The sequence below is a fragment of the Neopsephotus bourkii genome, unplaced genomic scaffold (assembly GCF_033783945.1).
Source record: "Neopsephotus bourkii isolate Nb327-2 ecotype Australia unplaced genomic scaffold, CSIRO-AGI_Nbou_v1 NB_882, whole genome shotgun sequence".
Lineage (NCBI taxonomy): Eukaryota > Metazoa > Chordata > Aves > Psittaciformes > Psittacidae > Neopsephotus > Neopsephotus bourkii.
Genome location: NW_026901376.1, coordinates 1,509,674 through 1,528,490, shown reverse-complemented (window position 1 = coordinate 1,528,490; position 18,817 = coordinate 1,509,674). Strand labels below are relative to the sequence as shown.

Below are 18,817 nucleotides of genomic sequence, written 5' to 3'. Positions count from 1 at the left end.
TCGGTAAACGTAACCCACAGTTTGAAATAACCCATTCAGTGGAATAACAGAGTCAGGAACTGAGTGCTAGCGCACTCTCCCGCTGCTTCCCCAGCCCCCATGGCTGCTTTGTTTGCTTCCCTGCAGCTGCTGCTCTGGTTTCATTTACTCAGATGGCATTAGTCAGGAGATGGAAGCAAAAACTTCCCAGCCGGTCCACACTGCTTTGTGGAGCCCCTGCATCCAACCAGGATGAGGTTGCTGCTGCTCACCCAGTGCAGGCTGCAGCCTTGTGGACATCATCTTTGCTGCTGGGTTGTGATGGGGACAAGGGCTGGAGAAGCAGGGATGGGTAGGAGGGGAGGACATAACCAATAAGGGGTGAGGATTAGTAGGGCAAAGCACAGATACTGGAGTACCGGTTCAAGATATCTCTGATTGAGATTAAATCCATCATTTCAAATCATTGCTATTGTTATTCCATGCTGTCTTCATTCCTCTCATTTGTTTCCTTCTCAATCAGTGAAGAGGAACCCCACATCTTCACTTTCCTCATTGTTTTGCACATTAGAGTTGTAGGTGGTTTGTTCCCTACAGGCAGATCTGTGGTGTCAGAGGACCGGGAAAAGTGGTTTGCAGCTGGGTTACCAGGAGGATAATATCAGGACAACTGGGCAAAGACAAACCAGTCAGGCAGGAGGGTTAAAACACAAGCTTTTCATACTGATTTTTATCCAGCCTGTGGGGAAGAGGCAGAGTGGTCTCTTCCCTGCCCTCCAAAGCCACGTCTCAGCTACAGGAGGTCAGGGACAGCAAAGGTTCCTTGGCCAGCCAGCTGCTCTGTTTCATAGACTCAGAAAAGCTTGGGTTGGAAGGGACCTTAAGGCTCCTCCAGTTCCAACCCCTGCCACGGGCAGGGACACCTTCCTCTAGAGCAGCTTGCTCCAAGCCCCTGTGTCCAACCTGGCCTTGAACACTGCCAGGGATGGGGCAGCCACAGCTTCTCTGGGCACCCTGTGCCAGTGCCTCACCACCCTCACAGGGAAGGACTTCTGCCTAATGTCTCATCTCAATCTCCCCTCTGTCAGTTTAAAGCCATTCCCCCTTGTCCTGTCCCTACAGGCCCTTGTAAAAGTCCCTCTCCAGGTTTCTCATAGGCTCCATTTAGGTATTGGAAGACTGTTACAAGATCTCCACAGAGCCTCCTCTTCTCCAGGGTGAACAAGCCCAACTTCGAACCTGCAAGAATCAAGGCCGTGATTTCAGAAGCAGAAAAGAATAGAAAAGTGAGATTAGAGGCAAGGCAAAAGGTAGAAAAAGGAAGAAGGAGAAACCTTGTGGATGTCTGTTATCTGCTGTTAGAGGGAGATGAGCTGGGAATGACTGCAAGTGCCCCTGCTCCTGTCCTGCCTTGTGGGATGCTTGGTGCTTGGCTGATGTTGCAGCACACACACACAGGCACACACCTCCATGCATCAACACTGGCATGATGCTTGGAAGGAAGCTTCCAAAAGCCAACAAGATGAACAATTATGCCTTCAGAAAGCAACAAGACCCACTTCTCCACTCCCCAGTCATGTCCTGGCAATCTAATAAAAAGGGAGATTAGCCCCTCTTTCCTCTCTTACATCTCCTTAATGCTGTCATTTTATTCACACTTTGCAAAGCAAATAAACCAGCAAATTGCCTGCTTTAATGAGCTGAAATTAAACTCAGGCTGCTGATAAAATGCCTTTTCTCCTTTCTGTTGTTGGGAAGGACTCGTCTGATAGGCAATGTGCAGGGAAGAAGAGAAAACACACAGCAGGAGCCTCACTGAACGTGTTTGAGTCATTTACCATTCCTCTTCTTCATCCCCAGCATCTCCAGTTAGAGGAGGGAGGCACATGGGTGATGGGATGGCTATGGGGGATCAGACTGAAAAGGTCCATGGAGGGTCTGTCTCTGCTGTTTACTCATGGGATGGTCCCACTCCACTAGCTAATGCCCTCTGACACAGGCTGCAACCCACAGCCTCCCCAGGGAGGGATGACAAGAACCTTCCTCTGCAAGAAAAAGGCTGGTTTTGTCTCTGCAGAGCATTTCCAAACACAAGCTTGCCCAGAGAGGATGATTGGGTCAAAATGGGACTTAGAGCAGACAGAATAAGTGCTTGCTAAAGAGAATACACTAAGATGCATCACTCCCTGCTGCTTGTGCTGTCTCAATTTGGCAGGGCTTCCTCTGGCTGCAGGAGGTCTCTGTAATGCACAAGCCCATGGGGAGGACACAGAGATGCTCACACCAAGGGCAAGCACTGCGGGGCAGCAGGCAAGGAAAGACCCTCTGTGCCATCCCAAAGGAACCACTCGGGCAAGCCATTGCTTATGGCTCTGGAGGTCAGAACTACCCTTCTCCCACACCCTTAGGGCAATGGGCACCCCTGTGGGAGGCAATCTGAGGAGCTGGGGATGGGTCTCTGTGTCAGAGGACAGTGGGCACATCCAGAGCCCAGCTTGTAGGTGGAGGGAGAGCAATGCATGTGCTGGGACTTTCATCCCAGCAGAAGGAGGCTGGGGCACTGTCCTTCAGTCTCCCACAGCCCTATGAAGTGCTATCATTATCTCACGGTACCGGAGAAGAGACGGGAGCACAGCGAGGTTAATTGAGTTGGCCAGTGCCAGGAGGGATTTAGCAGCAGACGTCTTTCAGCCTGGCACTGCAGCCTGCGTCTCCATCAGCTGGGGAGGGGGCAAGGGGGGACACTCACATGCAATGCCCCAGGCAGCACAGTCCCTTTTCCCTTCCTCGTCGGCTCAAAGGACACAGCTATGCCAAAATGGGCTGACACATCCTGGCAAAGCATCCCAGGGCAGGGATGGCCACATCCTTGCAATGTGTTTGTAGCAGGTACTGTTCCCTAAAATGGGGATACTTGTGATACCAGCATCACTGCGGTGATAATAAGGGCTTCAGCTGGAATAGCAATGTAAAACATGCTTAAGTCCAGGTTTCTACCCTCAGGAAGAAGGAGATGTGACATTCAGCTGCCTCACCCTCAGCATCTTTCTACCCAAGCCCCATTTCATAGAACCATAGAATAGTTAGGGTTAGAAAGGACCCTAAGATCATCCAGTTCCAACCCCCTGCCATGGGCAGGGACACCTCACAGTAAACTACATCACCCGTTTCTAGTTAACTTTGAAAGCCTGATTTTGTTGAGGTTTCTGCTAATCCTAGGTAGGACAGGACAGCACCAGGCATTGGAGAGGCAGAGAGAGACCTGCACGTACCCAGGCAGGACCCCACAGAAACATCATCTTAGGGCAAGTACATCTCACCCCCACGTGACTGCACAACTGCCATAGACAGTACAGGGTGCAAGAAGGGTGGATGTACCACACAGCCTGCCCTCCATGGGACTCTGAGGGTCAGGCTGTTGTTTTCCCCACAGCCTCACCTCTGTCTGCTGTAGAGGACAAGGTGGCTGGAGAGCGTCATGGGCACAGAGCTGATGCGAGAGCAGGTTTTGTTATTCATGTAATGGAAACCCGGCTGAGCCACCAGGGAATAGAGTCATTGTTCACAATCCAGAAAGAACAAATAAACTGTTCTATTGCTGATTATTACTGGCCTGTTTGCCGAAGTAAACTGAATGGTTAACAGGGATCTCTGCAGTGGAACATGGTCTGACTCAATGTGTGCATTGCTGGTGGGAAAGAACCTGGTTTCTTTGGGACAAAGGCAAGGGTACAACATCTGCATCTAAATGCTCCTTTGACAATCAGCCTGATGGGGTTTTCAGGTGTGCAGCACCCAGCACAGTCCCTTCACTGCCTGGGTCCTGGGAATTAGTTTGGAAACCAGTTTCTGGATTTATGCTATTTTTCAGATCCAGTGAAAGATCAGTTTAGATACAGGATGTGCTCCTGTCTCCTTCATGGATGCACAAGAAACCTCCAGTTCCTACCAACTGTGTTTTCAAGGAGCACTGGTGGTGTCCTCCCTGCCTCCTACAGTCTGCCTTGGGACAAGGGAGGCAACCAGAGCTCCTGCTCCCAGCAGAAGTCCTAGGAAGGATTTCTCTAGATAGGCCATGATTGTTTTCTCCCCATTTGTGGGCAGCTCCATCTCTGCCATAACACCTCATTAACATGTTTTGCAGTCAAACAGTGCCCTGGAACTACTGCCCAGGTCCCCAGAAACAGGACAAGCACTTGATGCTGTGCTTCATCCCAGATGCCACACAGCAATGCAGTCAGAGAGACAGAGTATCCTCAGCCAGCATCCCCCTCTGTTGTGCACACCAGCACGCGAGACAGTCAGGATTCCCCTCAGCAAAACACTGCAGCATCAAATCTACATCAGAGCGAGTTGTCTAGACTTCATCCTCTCTCAGCCAAGAGGAACAGACACTTCTGGGGCATCACTCCTCTCCTCCTAAGGTAGACACCTAAATAGGTCGGATGAACAGTGCCCTGGATGTGTGTCGGTCTCTCAACTGCCTGTAACGTGATGCTGGGTAACGTGATAGGATGACCTCTGCGGTCAGGGACCACCTTCCCTTGTGCTGCCAAGTGTGCTGGTGGCAGCACCCGAATAAACCAAAGGCTCCGTGAAAGGTGGCAGGCAGAGTTGGAAGGCAAATGCCTAACATTCAGAAGGCAGTTTTCAACACCTCTTCCCTTTGTGTTCAGTTTGTGCTTGTGTTTTGTTTTGAGCAGGTGAGCTGAGGGACTGAGCGGGGACAGCCAGACCCATGGAGCACACGGAGATGGGGACCAGCATCGCGATGAGCAGCAAAAGGAAAACAAGGAGATGTAGTATAAAAAGTGAGAGGAAGGCTTGTCTCTGAGCCAGAGGGACTCCTGCACACGGGCACCTAACTTCATGACTCCCTCTCCGAGATACCAGAGACCTGGTGATGCGGGACCAGCCTCAGCCATCCAGGCTTTGGTAGCAGCCCCTGCCTGGTGGCTGCCAAGTGCGGTGGGCACCAAGATCCACTTTGTCCACAGACACTTTCCCCCCGTCTCCATGCCATGAGGAGAAGGGAGAGGCGAGAGGAGCTGCAGACAAAGCACTAGCCCACGTCTTCCCAGCCCTTGTCCCACTCCCCGCTTCCAGCAGACCAGGAGCCCCTTCTCCGCGCTGTCCTTCCAGATGGCAGGTCGCCGGTGGGCTGCGACGTCAGCCCTCTGCGTATGCGTGGCAGCCGTGTCCCTCCTGCACACCGGCGGGGTGCGGGCAGACTGCTGGCTCATCGAGGGGGACAAGGGCTTCGTGTGGTTGGCCATCTGCAGCCAAAACCAGCCCCCCTATGAGTCCATCCCCCAGCAGATCAACAGCACCATCGTGGACTTGCGGCTGAACGACAACAAGATCAAGAGCGTGCAGTACGCTTCGCTCAGCCGCTTCGGCAACCTGACATACCTCAACCTGACAAAGAACGAGATCTCCTACATCGAGGATGGTGCCTTTTCAGGACAGTTCAACCTCCAGGTGCTGCAGCTGGGTTACAACCGACTGAGGAACCTCACCGAGGGCATCCTCCGGGGCCTGGGGAAGCTGGAGTACCTCTATCTCCAGGCCAACCTCATCGAGTCCATCACCCCCAATGCCTTCTGGGAGTGCCCCAACATAATGAACATTGACCTGTCCATGAACAGGATCCAGAGACTTGACAGCAACACTTTTCGGGGCCTAAACAAGCTCTCTGTCTGTGAACTCTACAGTAACCCCTTCTACTGCTCCTGCGAGCTCCTCGGCTTCCTGCAATGGCTGGAAGCATTCACCAACATGACACGCACCTATGACCGGATGCAGTGCGACTCCCCACCCGACTACACGGGCTACTACTTATTAGGCCAAGGCCGGACCAGCTACCGCAATGCTCTGAGCATGCTCTCTTCCCTTTGCACTGGTGGCTCCTACACTGTGATCCCTCGTTTTATCCCTCCCAGGTACCAGGTGACCACGGTGCCCTCTGAAATCCCTTGCTCCGAGGAGGAGTGCTCCTCTGGCGATGGCACAACGCCGCAGTTCTCCCTCTTCACGCCCATCGGCGAGACGGAGGTGCGCCCCAACATCCAGGTGAAGCACCTCAACCACAACTCGGCCGTGCTCACCGTGCAGATCCCCTACCCGTTCAGCAAGATGTACATCCTCTCCCAGTTCGAAAACGGCTTCTCCTCCATGATCACCAAGCTCAGGAAGAAGGAGGAGAACATCACCGTGAGCAACCTAGTAGCACAAAGGGATTACACCTACTGTGTAGTCTCCGTCCACCAATACTCCAAGTACAACCACACCTGCGTCACCATCACACCCACCAGACCCAACCGCAAGGAGCCAGTGCCCACCCCTTCCACTGCCACTCATTACATCATGACAATCCTGGGCTGTCTCTTTGGCATGGTCATCGTTCTGGGCGTTGTGTATTACTGTCTGCGGAAGAGGCGCCAGCAAGAGGAGAAGCACAAAAAGGCTGCCGGCAGCATGAAGAAGACCATCATTGAGCTGAAATATGGGCCAGAAATGGAGACCACCAGCATCACCCAGCTGTCCCAGGGACAGATGCTGGGAGGGGAGACGGTGACCCGCATCCCCTACCTGCCTTCTGCTGGTGAGGTGGAGCAGTACAAGCTGATTGACAGCAGCGAGACCCCCAAGGCCACCAAGGGCAACTACATGGAGGTGAGGACGGGTGAGCAGCCAGAGAGGAGAGACTGCGAGCTGTCCCTGCCACCGGACACCCAGAGCTCTGTGGCCGAGATCTCCACCATTGCCAAGGAGGTGGACAAGGTGAACCAGATCATCAACAACTGCATCGATGCCTTGAAATCCGAGTCCACCTCCTTCCAAGGGGTGAAATCGGGAGCGGTCTCCACGGTGGAGCCTCAGCTGGTGCTCTTATCAGAGCAGATCCCCAGCAAGCATGGATTCCTTTCCCCTGTCTACAAGGAAAGCTACAACCACCCTCTCCAGAGACACCACAGCATGGAGGCGGCCCCCAAACGCTCCAGCACCTCTTCCAGTGGCTCCATACGGAGCCCCAGGTCCTACCGCTCCGAGGGATCGGGCCACAAATCAGAAGCCAAATACATCGAGAAGACGTCCCCCACCACCGACACCATCCTCACTGTGACACCGGCCGCGGCCATCCTGCGGGCAGAAGCGGAGAAGATCCGTCAGTACAGCGAACACCGGCACTCGTACCCCAGCTCGCACCAAGGGGAGCAGCACGACAGCATGGTGGGGCGAAAGCCCTCCATCCTGGAGCCTCTGACCCGTCCTCGCCCCAGAGACCTGGCCTATTCCCAGCTCTCTCCTCAGTATCACAACCTGAGCTACACCTCCAGCCCAGAGTACACCTGCAAACCATCGCACAGCATCTGGGAGCGCTTCAAACTCAACCGCAAGCGGCACAAAGACGAGGAGGAGTATATGGCAGCCGGCCATGCCCTACGCAAAAAGGTCCAGTTTGCCAAAGACGAGGATCTTCACGACATCTTAGACTACTGGAAGGGCGTCTCTGCCCAGCAAAAGTCTTGAGTCCTCACACAACTCGTGACTTAACACACTAACTGGACCAAAAGAAATCCGCAGCAGCTATTTTTATTGAGACTGTCTTTGGAAACAAAATAAAATTGAAAAAAAAATTATAAAAATCAATAAAAATTAAAGAGAGAACAAATTATGGAAAAAAAAATCTATAAATATTCTATATAATATATAAAGCGAGATGTTAAAAATGGCCTCACGTTGGTGAGACACGCACCAAATCTGAACACAAACTTTACAAAAGAAACAAACTGTGGAGAGAAAAAAAAAAAAAGAGTTTTGTTTCATTTCGATTTTTTTACAAAAAAAAGTCAGAAAGAAAAAAAAAAAGAAAAAAATTGAATATAAAAACCAAGAGAAGGAGCGGGCAGAGAGCTGAGGTCTGGCGTTCCCCAATACCGCATTGCATGAGCCCCTATTCCGTGATTTCGTGGATTCTTTGTGAACAGTTTGTGTTCTTCCTTCCTTCCCTTCCGAAATCAACAGCGACAAAAACAGCAGCCAAAGCCAAAAAGAGACCAGAAGGAGAATCCATCCTTTGGGCTGTTTTTGCAAACGGAGTCTTCCAGTTTAGACTTTCACCCGCTTTGAAGGCCCGTTCCCATTTTCACTCCCTGAGAGGTTTTACCACACATTGCATTGTAAACCGAAGTCGTTAATTGTACAGAGAAGATTTCTATATTTGCAATGTTTGCTGTATAATGAGAGAGAGAGAGGAGAAAAAACAAAACAATACTACATCTACTAAAAATATATATATATATATCTATATTCACCTGTTTGTACCAGGTTTTAATCATGGATTTTAGAGAAAGAGATGGAGATTGGTTTGAAGGACTACTTTGTTGGTTGGTGCTTGGTTGCGGGATGGGATGTTTTGTGGAGGGGTGGGGAATGGTTGGGTTTCCAAGCGCTGGGTTTTAATTTCTCCTACAACTGTTTGTGTTTGAGTTCTCAAACACGTCCAAGCACATTGACAAAAAAGGCACGTACCCAGAAAGGAGAATCCCCCACCTTATTCCAGGTGGGACACGTCACCACCAAGAACAGGGAAGGGGATAAGCAAAGGGCTTTTGGTTGAGCCGGTGCCACCATGGGATGCAATGGATGCCTCCTCAAAATTAAAAGGTATTGGTTGGGCTTTCCTCCCTGAACAAATGTATCTGGAAAGCATGGCCCTTGGTGTTACATGCTGAGGCATGGGTTACGATCAGGGCACTGGAGCACCTCCCATATGAAGACAGGCTGAGAAAGTTGGGGCTGTTCAGCCGGGAGAAGAGAAGGCTGCATGGAGACCTCAGAGCAGCCTTCCAGTATCTGAAGGGGGCCTATAGGGATGCTGGGGAGGGACTCTTCATTAGGGACTGTAGTGATAGGACAAGGGGTAACGGGTTAAAACTTAAACAGGGGAAGTTTAGATTGGATATGAGGAAGAAGTTCTTTACTGTGAGGGTGGTGAGGCACTGGAATGGGTTCCCAGGGAAGTTGTGAATGCTCCATCCCTGGTGGTGTTCAAGACCAGGTTGGACAGGGCCTTGGGTGACATGGTTTAGTGTGAGATGTCCCTGCCCATGGCAGGGGGTTTGGAACTGGATGATCTTAAGTTCCTTTCCAACCCTAACTATTCTGTGATTCTATGGTTCTATGATTATCCCCTTACTCTTCAAGATGGGGAGACAATGATGAGTCAAAGCAGAAAGCCTCTTGCTGCTCTCAAGAGGACAGCATTAAGGGATGAGTTTTGCTGGAGAAGAAGACACTAAGCAGTTACATATTGAGAGCTATCACAGTAGGCACAGGCCCTGGCTCAGGAATCCTGCCCCCTGCTCCTGGAACTCCCGCCACAGCACATCCAGCAGCTCCCCTATGGCTAACCCCAAATGCAGCCACAGCCTCAGGGAGTGCAGCTCCTCCTGCCTGCAGCCATAGGGCTGCCCACAGGCCAGTCTGACTCCCAGTTCATGAGTGGCTTTGGAGATGGACACCGTGGGGAGCCCCTGAACAGCCCTTGGGACTCTGAGGCTGGAATGGAAGGGGAATGGCCCCGTGTTCATGTGTTCACAACCATTGCTCTCCAATGCCAGTCCAAGACTCAGTAGCTTTTTGCCTCATCTCTGAAATACAGACAATGCCTTGCTCATAGGATGAAGAGAAGAAGGGAGGTGCTGAGGCCATGAAGGCAATCCCAGGCCATGCTGGTGGCTGAAGGACACATTTTTGCCCCGATTAGCACCATCTGAGACTCAAGCCCCCATCTCGCCCCCATGTCTGACACAAAGCAGCAGCAACATGAGGGTGAGGGAGCTGCTCTGCTCCCCTGGTGAGCATGTGGGAGACAGCACAGCGCAGTGAGAAGCTCCCCACATGCAGCCCTGTGGGGCCCTGCTGCTTGCCAGAGTTCTTCCTTTGCATCCTGCTCACAGGTCTCTTTGGATGGGCATCCCAAACCCTGATGGATGAGCACTAGGGCCCAGGAGCAAACCATATCCCATCCTGTTATTTCAACATTTCAAAGTGATTTTGACAGGTATTCTTGCAAAGGTTATGTTTGTTCAGGAAGGAGCTGAGCCGGGAAGACATGGAGCAGGCTGGGAAGCACACGAGTTATTCCCCATGGTTATTTGTGTAGACAACAAACCATTAGTGGGGTTTCATAATGAGAAACAGGCAATTCCCCCAGGAACACATTCACTCCGCAGGAGCACAGGCACACTCCTCCACCTCCTCCAGGTGCCCCAGGTCCTGCCTGCAGCACGCAGCTCCCAGGGCTGCGTCTTGCTCAGCGGTCGGTGAGCAGGACCTGGAAAGGGGAGTTGAGGATCACCCCTCTCTTGTTTCGTGTCATCATAGAATGGTTTGGGTTGGAAAGGACCTTGAGAACATCCAGTTCCAACCCCATTCCAAGGGCAGGGACACCTCACACTAGACCATGCTGCCCAAGATTCCATCCAACCTGGCCTTGAACATTGCCAGGGATGGAGCATTCACCTCTGCTTTGGCAGGTCTCCCCCCAGATCTCAGCTCTAGCATCTGGACCAAAGCAAACCCTTTAACTGCAACCACCTTCCCTCACAAACCATGAGTGACTTGGACAAACAGGAGCTGGTCAGCAAGGCTAGATAGCGGTAGCGGGGTGTCCTGGCACTGCTTCATGGCATAAGGGGGTTTCTCAGTGAGAGGATGGTCAAAGATGATGAACTCACGAGTTAATTCAGGCTCAGATGCAATGGCAACCACTGATAGATCCCAAATCACCTTCCTCTGTCACTGCCTCCATTGAATTCAGTTCCCACAGCAGTTTGGAGATGAATCAGGACCATCTCCCGGAGCAATGGCACCACCAGCAGTGTGTAAGGCCTCGCTGTGGAGGCAGCAGCACGTCAGCAGCGAGTTCATCTCTTTACCTGGGGTGAGTCATTTTGCTCCTCTCTGCTTCTCTTCCCTCCCCTGCAAAATGCTTCCTCGTGGTGCTGAGGGCGTAGGCTGGCTGGGGAGGCTCCATTAATTAATTGCCTGTCTGTGAAGCCCGTTTAGCTCCTAGAATAAAAGCCGCTCTAGAAACGCAAAGCTGTCAGTGGCATAAAACAGCAGGGGCAGATGAAATCAAAGCCTGATTCTGTTTTCACACCAGGATTTCACTGGTCATAAACCAACAGAGACTTGACACAGGAAATGTGATGCAGCAGCGCTGGCCTTCCTGAATTAAACACTTCCTAGATGCAAACCCTCTGCAATCAGACAAAAAAAGAGGGTTGGAATAGGTCTAGGTGCCTCCATCTCCAAGGTATCTCCAAGGAGTTACCTGCACATGCAGCACCCTGTACCCTATAGTTGGTGGGGCCTCACTGTAGGTCTCAGAGAGCTCCAGATGGCTCCTTGGGTGATGGAGCACTGGTTGTGCTGATGATGACCTTCCAGCCTCCTTGCCCTCCCTCTGTGATAGGGTGCAATCCTAGCAGCATGGTCCATGTCCCTTAGCATGAGATGCCAGATCAGCTGAGAAAAAAGCCAGGCAAGAAAAGGGAATAAGTTCCACTGTCCCCAAAGCAACTGCCCCATGCATGGACCTCTTGGGTGCCTCTGCACAGGGATGCTGTGCAGCATCCTCCATCCCAATAATGCATCTGCTATACAGACCCCCACCCCGAGGACGAAGGGAGAATTTCACCACCTGCAACCTGTTGGGTGCTTTTCCTCCTTATTTCCTCTCCCGTTCAACCACCAAAGCTCTTAAACTGCTTCTGCAAAGGAAAATGATGCCTTGTCCAGCTGGGATGTTCCTATTGGCCCAAACCCATCCATTAGAAAGAGGGCTCCATGCCAAGCAGAAAGGACAGACCACAGGAGAAACATGTCTCAGTGAAAAGGAAGGGAAGCCAGGGGTAAGTTTTCTCCTTCATTTTGCCCCATCTCAAGCAAGGGGCAATGGGTAGTGGAGAACTGGGAGCTGGCACAGAAAACTACCACCAGTGCCAAGGACCTGGAGGTTCCCATGTCCCCTTCCTGCACACTGGAGAGCATCACTAAAGGGAAGGGAAAATAAAGACAGGGGAGGGCTGAAAGGCAAGGAGAGGTGTGTGGCGCAGGGGAAGGCAGAAGTGCTGGCAGCTGCTGTGGTAGCATCTCTCCATACAGACACATACCATTGAAGCCCAGGGTTCCTGAGGGCACCCACCTGCCCAAGTGTGCCCACCAGTTGTGTCCGTGCGTTTCAGAACGTGACACATGGGAAGTGCGATGTCCACAGGTAGAAACGCAGGGCAAGAAAGGCTGGCAGTGGTGCAGGCACTGCCTGCCCACTTGAGAAGGGATGTGGCAGCCCTGGAGCTGGTGATTGCCTCCTTCTTCACAGCTGATGCCTGTTGGAGCGGTTCCACCTGCCCCAGTTTGGTACTCGAACCTTTTATTTGCTTCAGCTGAGTCTGAAAGCAGGTGCAGATCCCATGGAAGAACATCTGCAAGGATGAATGGGGACCCTAAGGCAAGAACATTCTCCCTGTTCACCACCCAGACCATGGCAACAGCCACACTGTACTGGATCTGCTGAAATCAAGCTAGTCACCTGTAGTGCTTGCTGGAAGGTGGGACCTTTCCTGAGGCTTCGAGTACTTCAACCACCACTTCAAGCTTCAAGGCTTACAGCCTCCATTGGTGCTTGTGAGTCAGCCTATGCATGGGGCTGATCTGGCTTACAGCCCCATTGATACTTACGGGTCAGCCCATACATCCACACCCAGGTGATGCCCAGGGCCACTGGAGAGCCTGTGGCAGAGCAGGGCCCTGAGCACAAGCTCCATCATCCCAGCTTCTACATCTGCACACCCCTTCACTTCCAGCACCCCAGCTAACCCCCCTTCCAATGCCCCCCTCTGCCCTTCTGCTATACCAGTCCTTCACAGAAGTGGGGTTAGGTCTTGGTGAACCAAGAGCTCCATTGCCAATACCCCTAAACTCATTGCCATCGTGGATGTAGCCCTGCAGAAGTCAGGCACTGCAGCACAAGCCCCCCGTGTCACACTCTTGCTGCAGCCTGGCTCTGGAGCAATACATCACCTCCTTCAGGAGAGGCGGGTTAGCAAGGATGGGGGGGGGGACCTGATCATCCAAACCCTTTGGGTGAGGAGGGTCTGGAGGAGGGCACAGGCTGCAGAGGCTGTGGAGCTGCTGGAGCAGACCCCAAAGCAGGGATCGATGAGGTGGCTGAAGCCAGCACGCACTGCGTTGGGCTGTATTTAGTGCAGTCGGCAGAGCAGGGATGTGGGAGCCCAAGTCAGAATGTGTTTGCATCTGAGAGTGCTCCTCTGGCAGAAGAACACCCCCCCCATGCCCATGCACAGCAGCACCCCCTGCCTATTCTGGGAGCAGCTCCCCTTGGCTGCAGCTCCTCTTTGCTGTGTACCACGTCCCTCTCCTCCACAGTAACACCACCCTAAGGCTTGGAGCTGTGCACAAGGATACAGGATGGGGATATAGGAGAGGGGATGGGCTTTAAGGGATGAAGGGGTTACTTGGGAAAACCCCTGATCCTACGATAAATGTGCAGGCGGTGTGAACAGGTCTTGTCCTGTAGCAGTGGGGCTGCAACACTGCCTGGCTCCATGGAACGGCACCAGGCAGGTATGGACATCAGAGGTGCCCCAGCCCTCTCCTCCAGCTCCTCCCTCTCATTTACTCACCACAGACTTTCCGCTGGAGGGCCCTAAGTTGTTTTTCCTTGGTAGGTGTTGAGATGAAACTGTTCTTTAGAGAGGTTATAGCACATTTCCATCCCTTCATCTCCAGACCTCTGCTGCCAGCTGGTGCCCCAGGTGCTGCAGGCAGTGAAGCTGCTGGTGGGCATGGTTGGTGCTGCTGGAGAAGCCAACCCAACAGCTACTCCTTGGCTCACAGCAGTGACTTTGGCTTCACCTGGTTTACTTACACTGCACCTTTTTGTGTCCTGTGTGCCTTGTCCTGTGCTTTACCTCTCAACCAGCTCACCAGCAGCACCAGAAGGGTGGTACAGGTTATCCAAATGGCACCATGAGAGTCTGCTCATTCCCATCTTCCCTGCTCCACCCAATACTTCATGAAGGGAAGCAATCTGATCTAGAGTGGAGCCAGTTTTCCAGTTTCACCAGTTTCCTCTGCACAAGGGATGAGAGGACACAGAAGTATCAGGGATGTGGATCTTCACCATGTGGGAAGCAGGCAAGCAGGACGCCCTCTAGTTTTGCTGCCCTTTCTTTTGGTCAAAAGGGGATGTGAACAAGCCTGTTCCCCTCCCTCTATCCCTGCAGAATGATCAGAACAGTCTGCCAGGTCTCTGAGCCTGCACGTGTGTGCCTTTTCCACAACTTAATGGATGTTAAAGGGTGTTCCTGTACGTGCTGATCGCTTCTCGCATCCCACCAACATCTGTTTTTCCACACTCAGCACAGCTGTATGGCAATAGCCATTTGCTGCTCACCTTTCCTTGCCTCGCCATTAAAGAGCTCATTAATGTACTCCTCGCTTTCTTCGGGACTAAAAGATTTCCATTTCTGCCTTTTATCAGCTTTCTTGTGGTTTATATCCTCTCCTCTGTGCAATGCCCTTTTCTAATGAGCTCTTCTCTCCTGGTCCATCTTCTCCATTAAGCTATGCAGGTGTTGTCCCCCACGTGGTCTTGCTCATCTCCTAGGCTCTCTTCTGAGTCTATCACATTCTTTAGTGCTTCCAGCTGTGAAAGGAGGTGATCAGCCCCACATATAACATCCATGCTCTCCTCCCACCCCACTTGCAGCTCCCCAGCTCTTTGATGGGGTGCATCCCACCACAGCATCCAGCCTTGGCAGCCTCCTCCATGCTTACATGAGCCCTTGGCTTGCCCAGATCTGCAGGGGTGTGATGCGATGCCTCGAAGTTTATATGGGGTGCCTGCAGCTTGTCTCTGCTGGGGGGGGCTCTTAAATCTCTTCCTCTCTCTCAGCATTGCTTTTTACACAGCACAGCTCTCCTCGGGCATCTCCTGCCCTGCAATCAAGAGCTACCCAGCCCATTCGAGCAGCAAGAGGCCTCTCTGGGTACAGCTAAAGCTCATCTGTGGTCTCCTAAGTAAACACTGGCACTCTTCATGTGATGCAGCTAAATTAATTACTCTAATTCCACTACATTTGGAGCCAAGACACAAAGGTTCCCATTCCCTGCAGCTTAAAGCCTGCTTCTCCCAAACGTGCCCTCCTGCCCCACCTGGGATTTGCCTTGCAGGAAGATCCAAGGAGTTGCTGGGAATCAGGCCAGGGGGCTGGCAGAGCCAAGTGGCCACCAAGTACATGGGCACGAACCACCCACCACTGTCCATGCAAGCATCCCTGGTCCATTTGGCTCAGTTGACAAAGAGCCTGCGTGCACAAAAGCTCTTGTGTTTTGGTTCTTGTTCCCCAGCCACCTCAGGTGTTGCAGTAAGAGAGATTACCTCTCCATACAGACCTTATCTCAATTATATCCTTAGATCATTCTGGCTGTAACAACACTACCACCCACTGCAGTTCACACACATACATCTCTGTCTGGCAGAAACGTGGCAGAAACGTGGCAGCCCCAAGCATGAGAAACCCTTCAGAGGCTGACAGCTGAACCCCCTGGGCTGCTCCACAGCCTCCTCCAGCCTTGCAGGGAGATCACGGCTCCTAAAAGACAATGGAATGCAGACACCAGGGCTCAGGGTAAGACGTGTGCCAGGAGACCGGCAGCAGAGGCTGGGGTGTGCGTGGATACCCCAAACCTATTTCCATGTTGGAGCTCAGAGCGGGGAAAGGGGGTGAGCTGAGACGTGGGCTGGTATCTGAGCCATCTTGCAGCATCCACCCATCCTGCAGTTCCATCCTGGAGACAAGGCTGTCAGGAGAGTGGGGAAGCAGAGCTGGGAGCTGCCCCTCACCACCAGAGATGGTCAAACCCTTTCTGATAGAGTCAGGAGGCTCCTTTGGCTGAGAGGATGAGAAGCCTCTTCTCCTAGGCTGGCATTGGAGAGCACCATACCCAGAAGAGCCCATCTGTAGCTGTGAAGGACTCAGCCTCTGATTGCTGCTCCGGAGCTGTCAGTGGATTCACCCACTGAATGTGGAGTCTGAGCCAGTCCCACTCTTCTGCAAAGCCATAGAGGTACATGGCTGTGGATTTCCAGCTGAGACAAGGTAGTCTGGCTGACAGCAAGGTACAAAGCTTTCCTTTGGACAGCTGATCTGTCATCCTTCCCTAAACATGAAGAAACCAACAGCACAAGGCATCGTAGGAAGATGCCAGCAAGTGGGAGGAGATTGCTTATCCAGGGAGCTAATTTAGCTGGAAGGAAAGGTTGCAAGATGTTCCCCTATCAAGAAAGAAAAATAGACATGCAAGAGCAAGATGCCAGCGGTTGATGTACCTGTGGGGAAAGAACGTGGATGCATTTGATTTTAAGAAGCCAAAGCAGAGCTGGGGCAGATGCTGAACCCAGAAAGAAGGACGTTTCAGCCCAGGATTGAGAGGCAAAGGTTAGGATGAGGCTTGTAGAGACCTGGAAGCCACAGAGGTGAGTGAATTGTAAGCAGCACTGCATTTAATCTGAGCAGAATGCATGGAAACGGATAATGTAATTGAAAGGGTTATTTAAACTAAGTATTCAGAGGGAAAAAATAAAGCATTACAGGGAAAATAATAATACTTAGCACTTGTAATGTGCTTAGCATCTTCAAAAACTGGTCAGCCATTAACTGATTGCTCCTCTCCTAAGTCCAAAGGCTAATAAAAAGGGATGGTTCATTTAGTTATTTCACAGCTGAGCTTCTCAATAAGGCTTGAGGAATAGATCGCTGCTCTCCAACATGCTGGTAAATAAACAGTTGGAAGTAGGAAAATACAACAGCATCTCAGCACTCGGTCACAGCTTCATGCTCAGCTCCTTCCTTGAGCTTGTCCACATCAGACCCATGACACGGAGCTTTCTTGGAGGTCTGGATGGGGAGCATGACATGGATGGGTCCAGCTCTCTGACAGTCCCAAAACTTGGTGTATCCCGCCCAGGAATTGCCCCTGTGCCGGTGTCTACATGAGCAGTGATGGGGCATCCACAGGGGAGGAATGTGGGCTCCTCTCTGTGTATGGATGTGTGTGATTCAGGCTCAGAGAGACCCTGACTGCGCAGCCCTATTGCCTTGGCAAGCACGGAGGCTGGAGGGAGCAGAGCAGCCTTTTGAGCGGCAATAAAGACGCAGGTATGTTATGTTTGCTTTACTTAAACAGTAAACAATTCCCTTTGTGTTTGATGAGCAAGCAATTCCATAAACACTGCAGAGCAAACGTGACACAGTGGCACCCTGGTGATTTCCAGCCTGTTTTCTTGACAGTGGAGGAGCGGATAAGCACCAAAGAGGCTGCCCCACACATCCTCCCCAGTTATCTAGGGGTAGACAAGGCTCTGGGGGCTGCTCCTGGTCAGGGCAACAGCTGGGAAGAGGAAACCTTGATCAGGATGGAGCCATTCTATGAGTGGGGACCAATACAGAGATCATTTATGTCTAACCCGAAACAACCAGCATGGGCTTATAGAGTTTTGCAGAGCAGCTGTCAGTGCACTCTCTGCATGTACCCCAACCTGCCACTATTTCTCACCCACTTCGTGATGGGTTTGAGCCTTATCAGCTTAGATACCCACTGAAACACTGGCCTTGACGCTTGAAAGGTAAGAAGGTGCCCAGATGCTCAGCTGCCACCTGGGAGGTGCCCTATTTTTGGTGCAGTGATGCTCCAGACCCTGCTTTGCTGCTCCTAGAAGATACTGAGGAGCTATTTCTTCACCTTACTGTTGGGTGATCCAAGAGGGATCTTCCAGCTTTATAGAAGAGATGCACAAGTACTCATCTCTGAAAGCATTTGCTAGGCTAAAATACACTCATTCCAGAGCAGACCAGAGCCCAGGGCTGACCCCAGCATTTCTGGGACATGCTCAGCAGCAGCAGTGCCATCATCAAAAGCCTTTGGTGCAGACAGGGGTTGAAGGATCTTACATTCCCTTTGGCTTTTTGCCCCAGGCACTGCCTCCTGCTCTCCCAGCTGTGGGCTTTGTGTTTTCTTTCTCTTTCTTCAGGTTTACTTCTTAAGTGAAATGCTCCCCATCTCTGCTGCCAGCATGGCCCCATGGACCCTCTGTTGAGAAGATGAGTCAGGTGAGCAGAAGGAGGTGGCAGGGACTCCTTTATTCTGCTCTTGTGAGACCTCACTTGGAGTATTGTGTGCAGTTCTGGTGTTCTCAACATAAAAAGGACATGGATCTGTTGGAACAAGTCCAGAGGAGGCCACGAGGATGATCAGGGACTGGAGCACCTCCCGTATGAAGATAGGCTGAGAAAGTTGGGACTGTTCAGCCTGGAGAAGAGAAGGCTGTGTGGAGACCTCATAGCAGCCTTCCAGTATCTGAAGGGGGCCTATAGGGATGCTGGGGAGGGACTCTTCATTAGGGACTGTAGTGACAGGACAAGGGGTAATGGGTTAAAACTTAAACAGGGGAAGTTTAGATTGGATATAAGGAGGAAATTCTTTACTGTGAGGGTGCTGAGGCACTGGAATGGGTTGCCCAGGGAAGTTGTGAATGCTCCATCCCTGGCAGTGTTCAAGGCCAGGTTGGACAGAGCCTTGGGTAATATGGTTTAGTGTGAGGTGTACCTGCCCATGGCAGGAGGGTTGGAACTTGATCTTAAGTTCCTTTCCAACCCTAACTATTCTATGATTCTATGACTCCTTACACTGCTGTTACCACCAAGCACCTCTTCCCTGAGGCAGGTTTGGCTTGGGTGAG

General features: G+C 51.8%; 1 protein-coding gene across 5 annotated transcripts in view; it reads left to right on the top strand.

Annotated features, from left to right (window-relative positions):
• Positions 1 to 8,343, top strand: part of ELFN1 (extracellular leucine rich repeat and fibronectin type III domain containing 1) — a 237,765-nt gene extending 229,422 nt beyond the window's left edge. For all 5 annotated transcript variants that reach the window (XM_061357017.1, XM_061357014.1, XM_061357013.1 and 2 more), the window contains one exon: positions 4,683 to 8,343. In XM_061357017.1, the coding sequence (XP_061213001.1) occupies positions 5,122 to 7,512 (2,391 nt within the window). In that variant the 5' untranslated portion in view covers positions 4,683 to 5,121 and the 3' untranslated portion in view covers positions 7,513 to 8,343. The remainder of the gene's footprint in view (positions 1 to 4,682) is intronic.
• Positions 8,344 to 18,817: the final 10,474 nt, after the last annotated feature.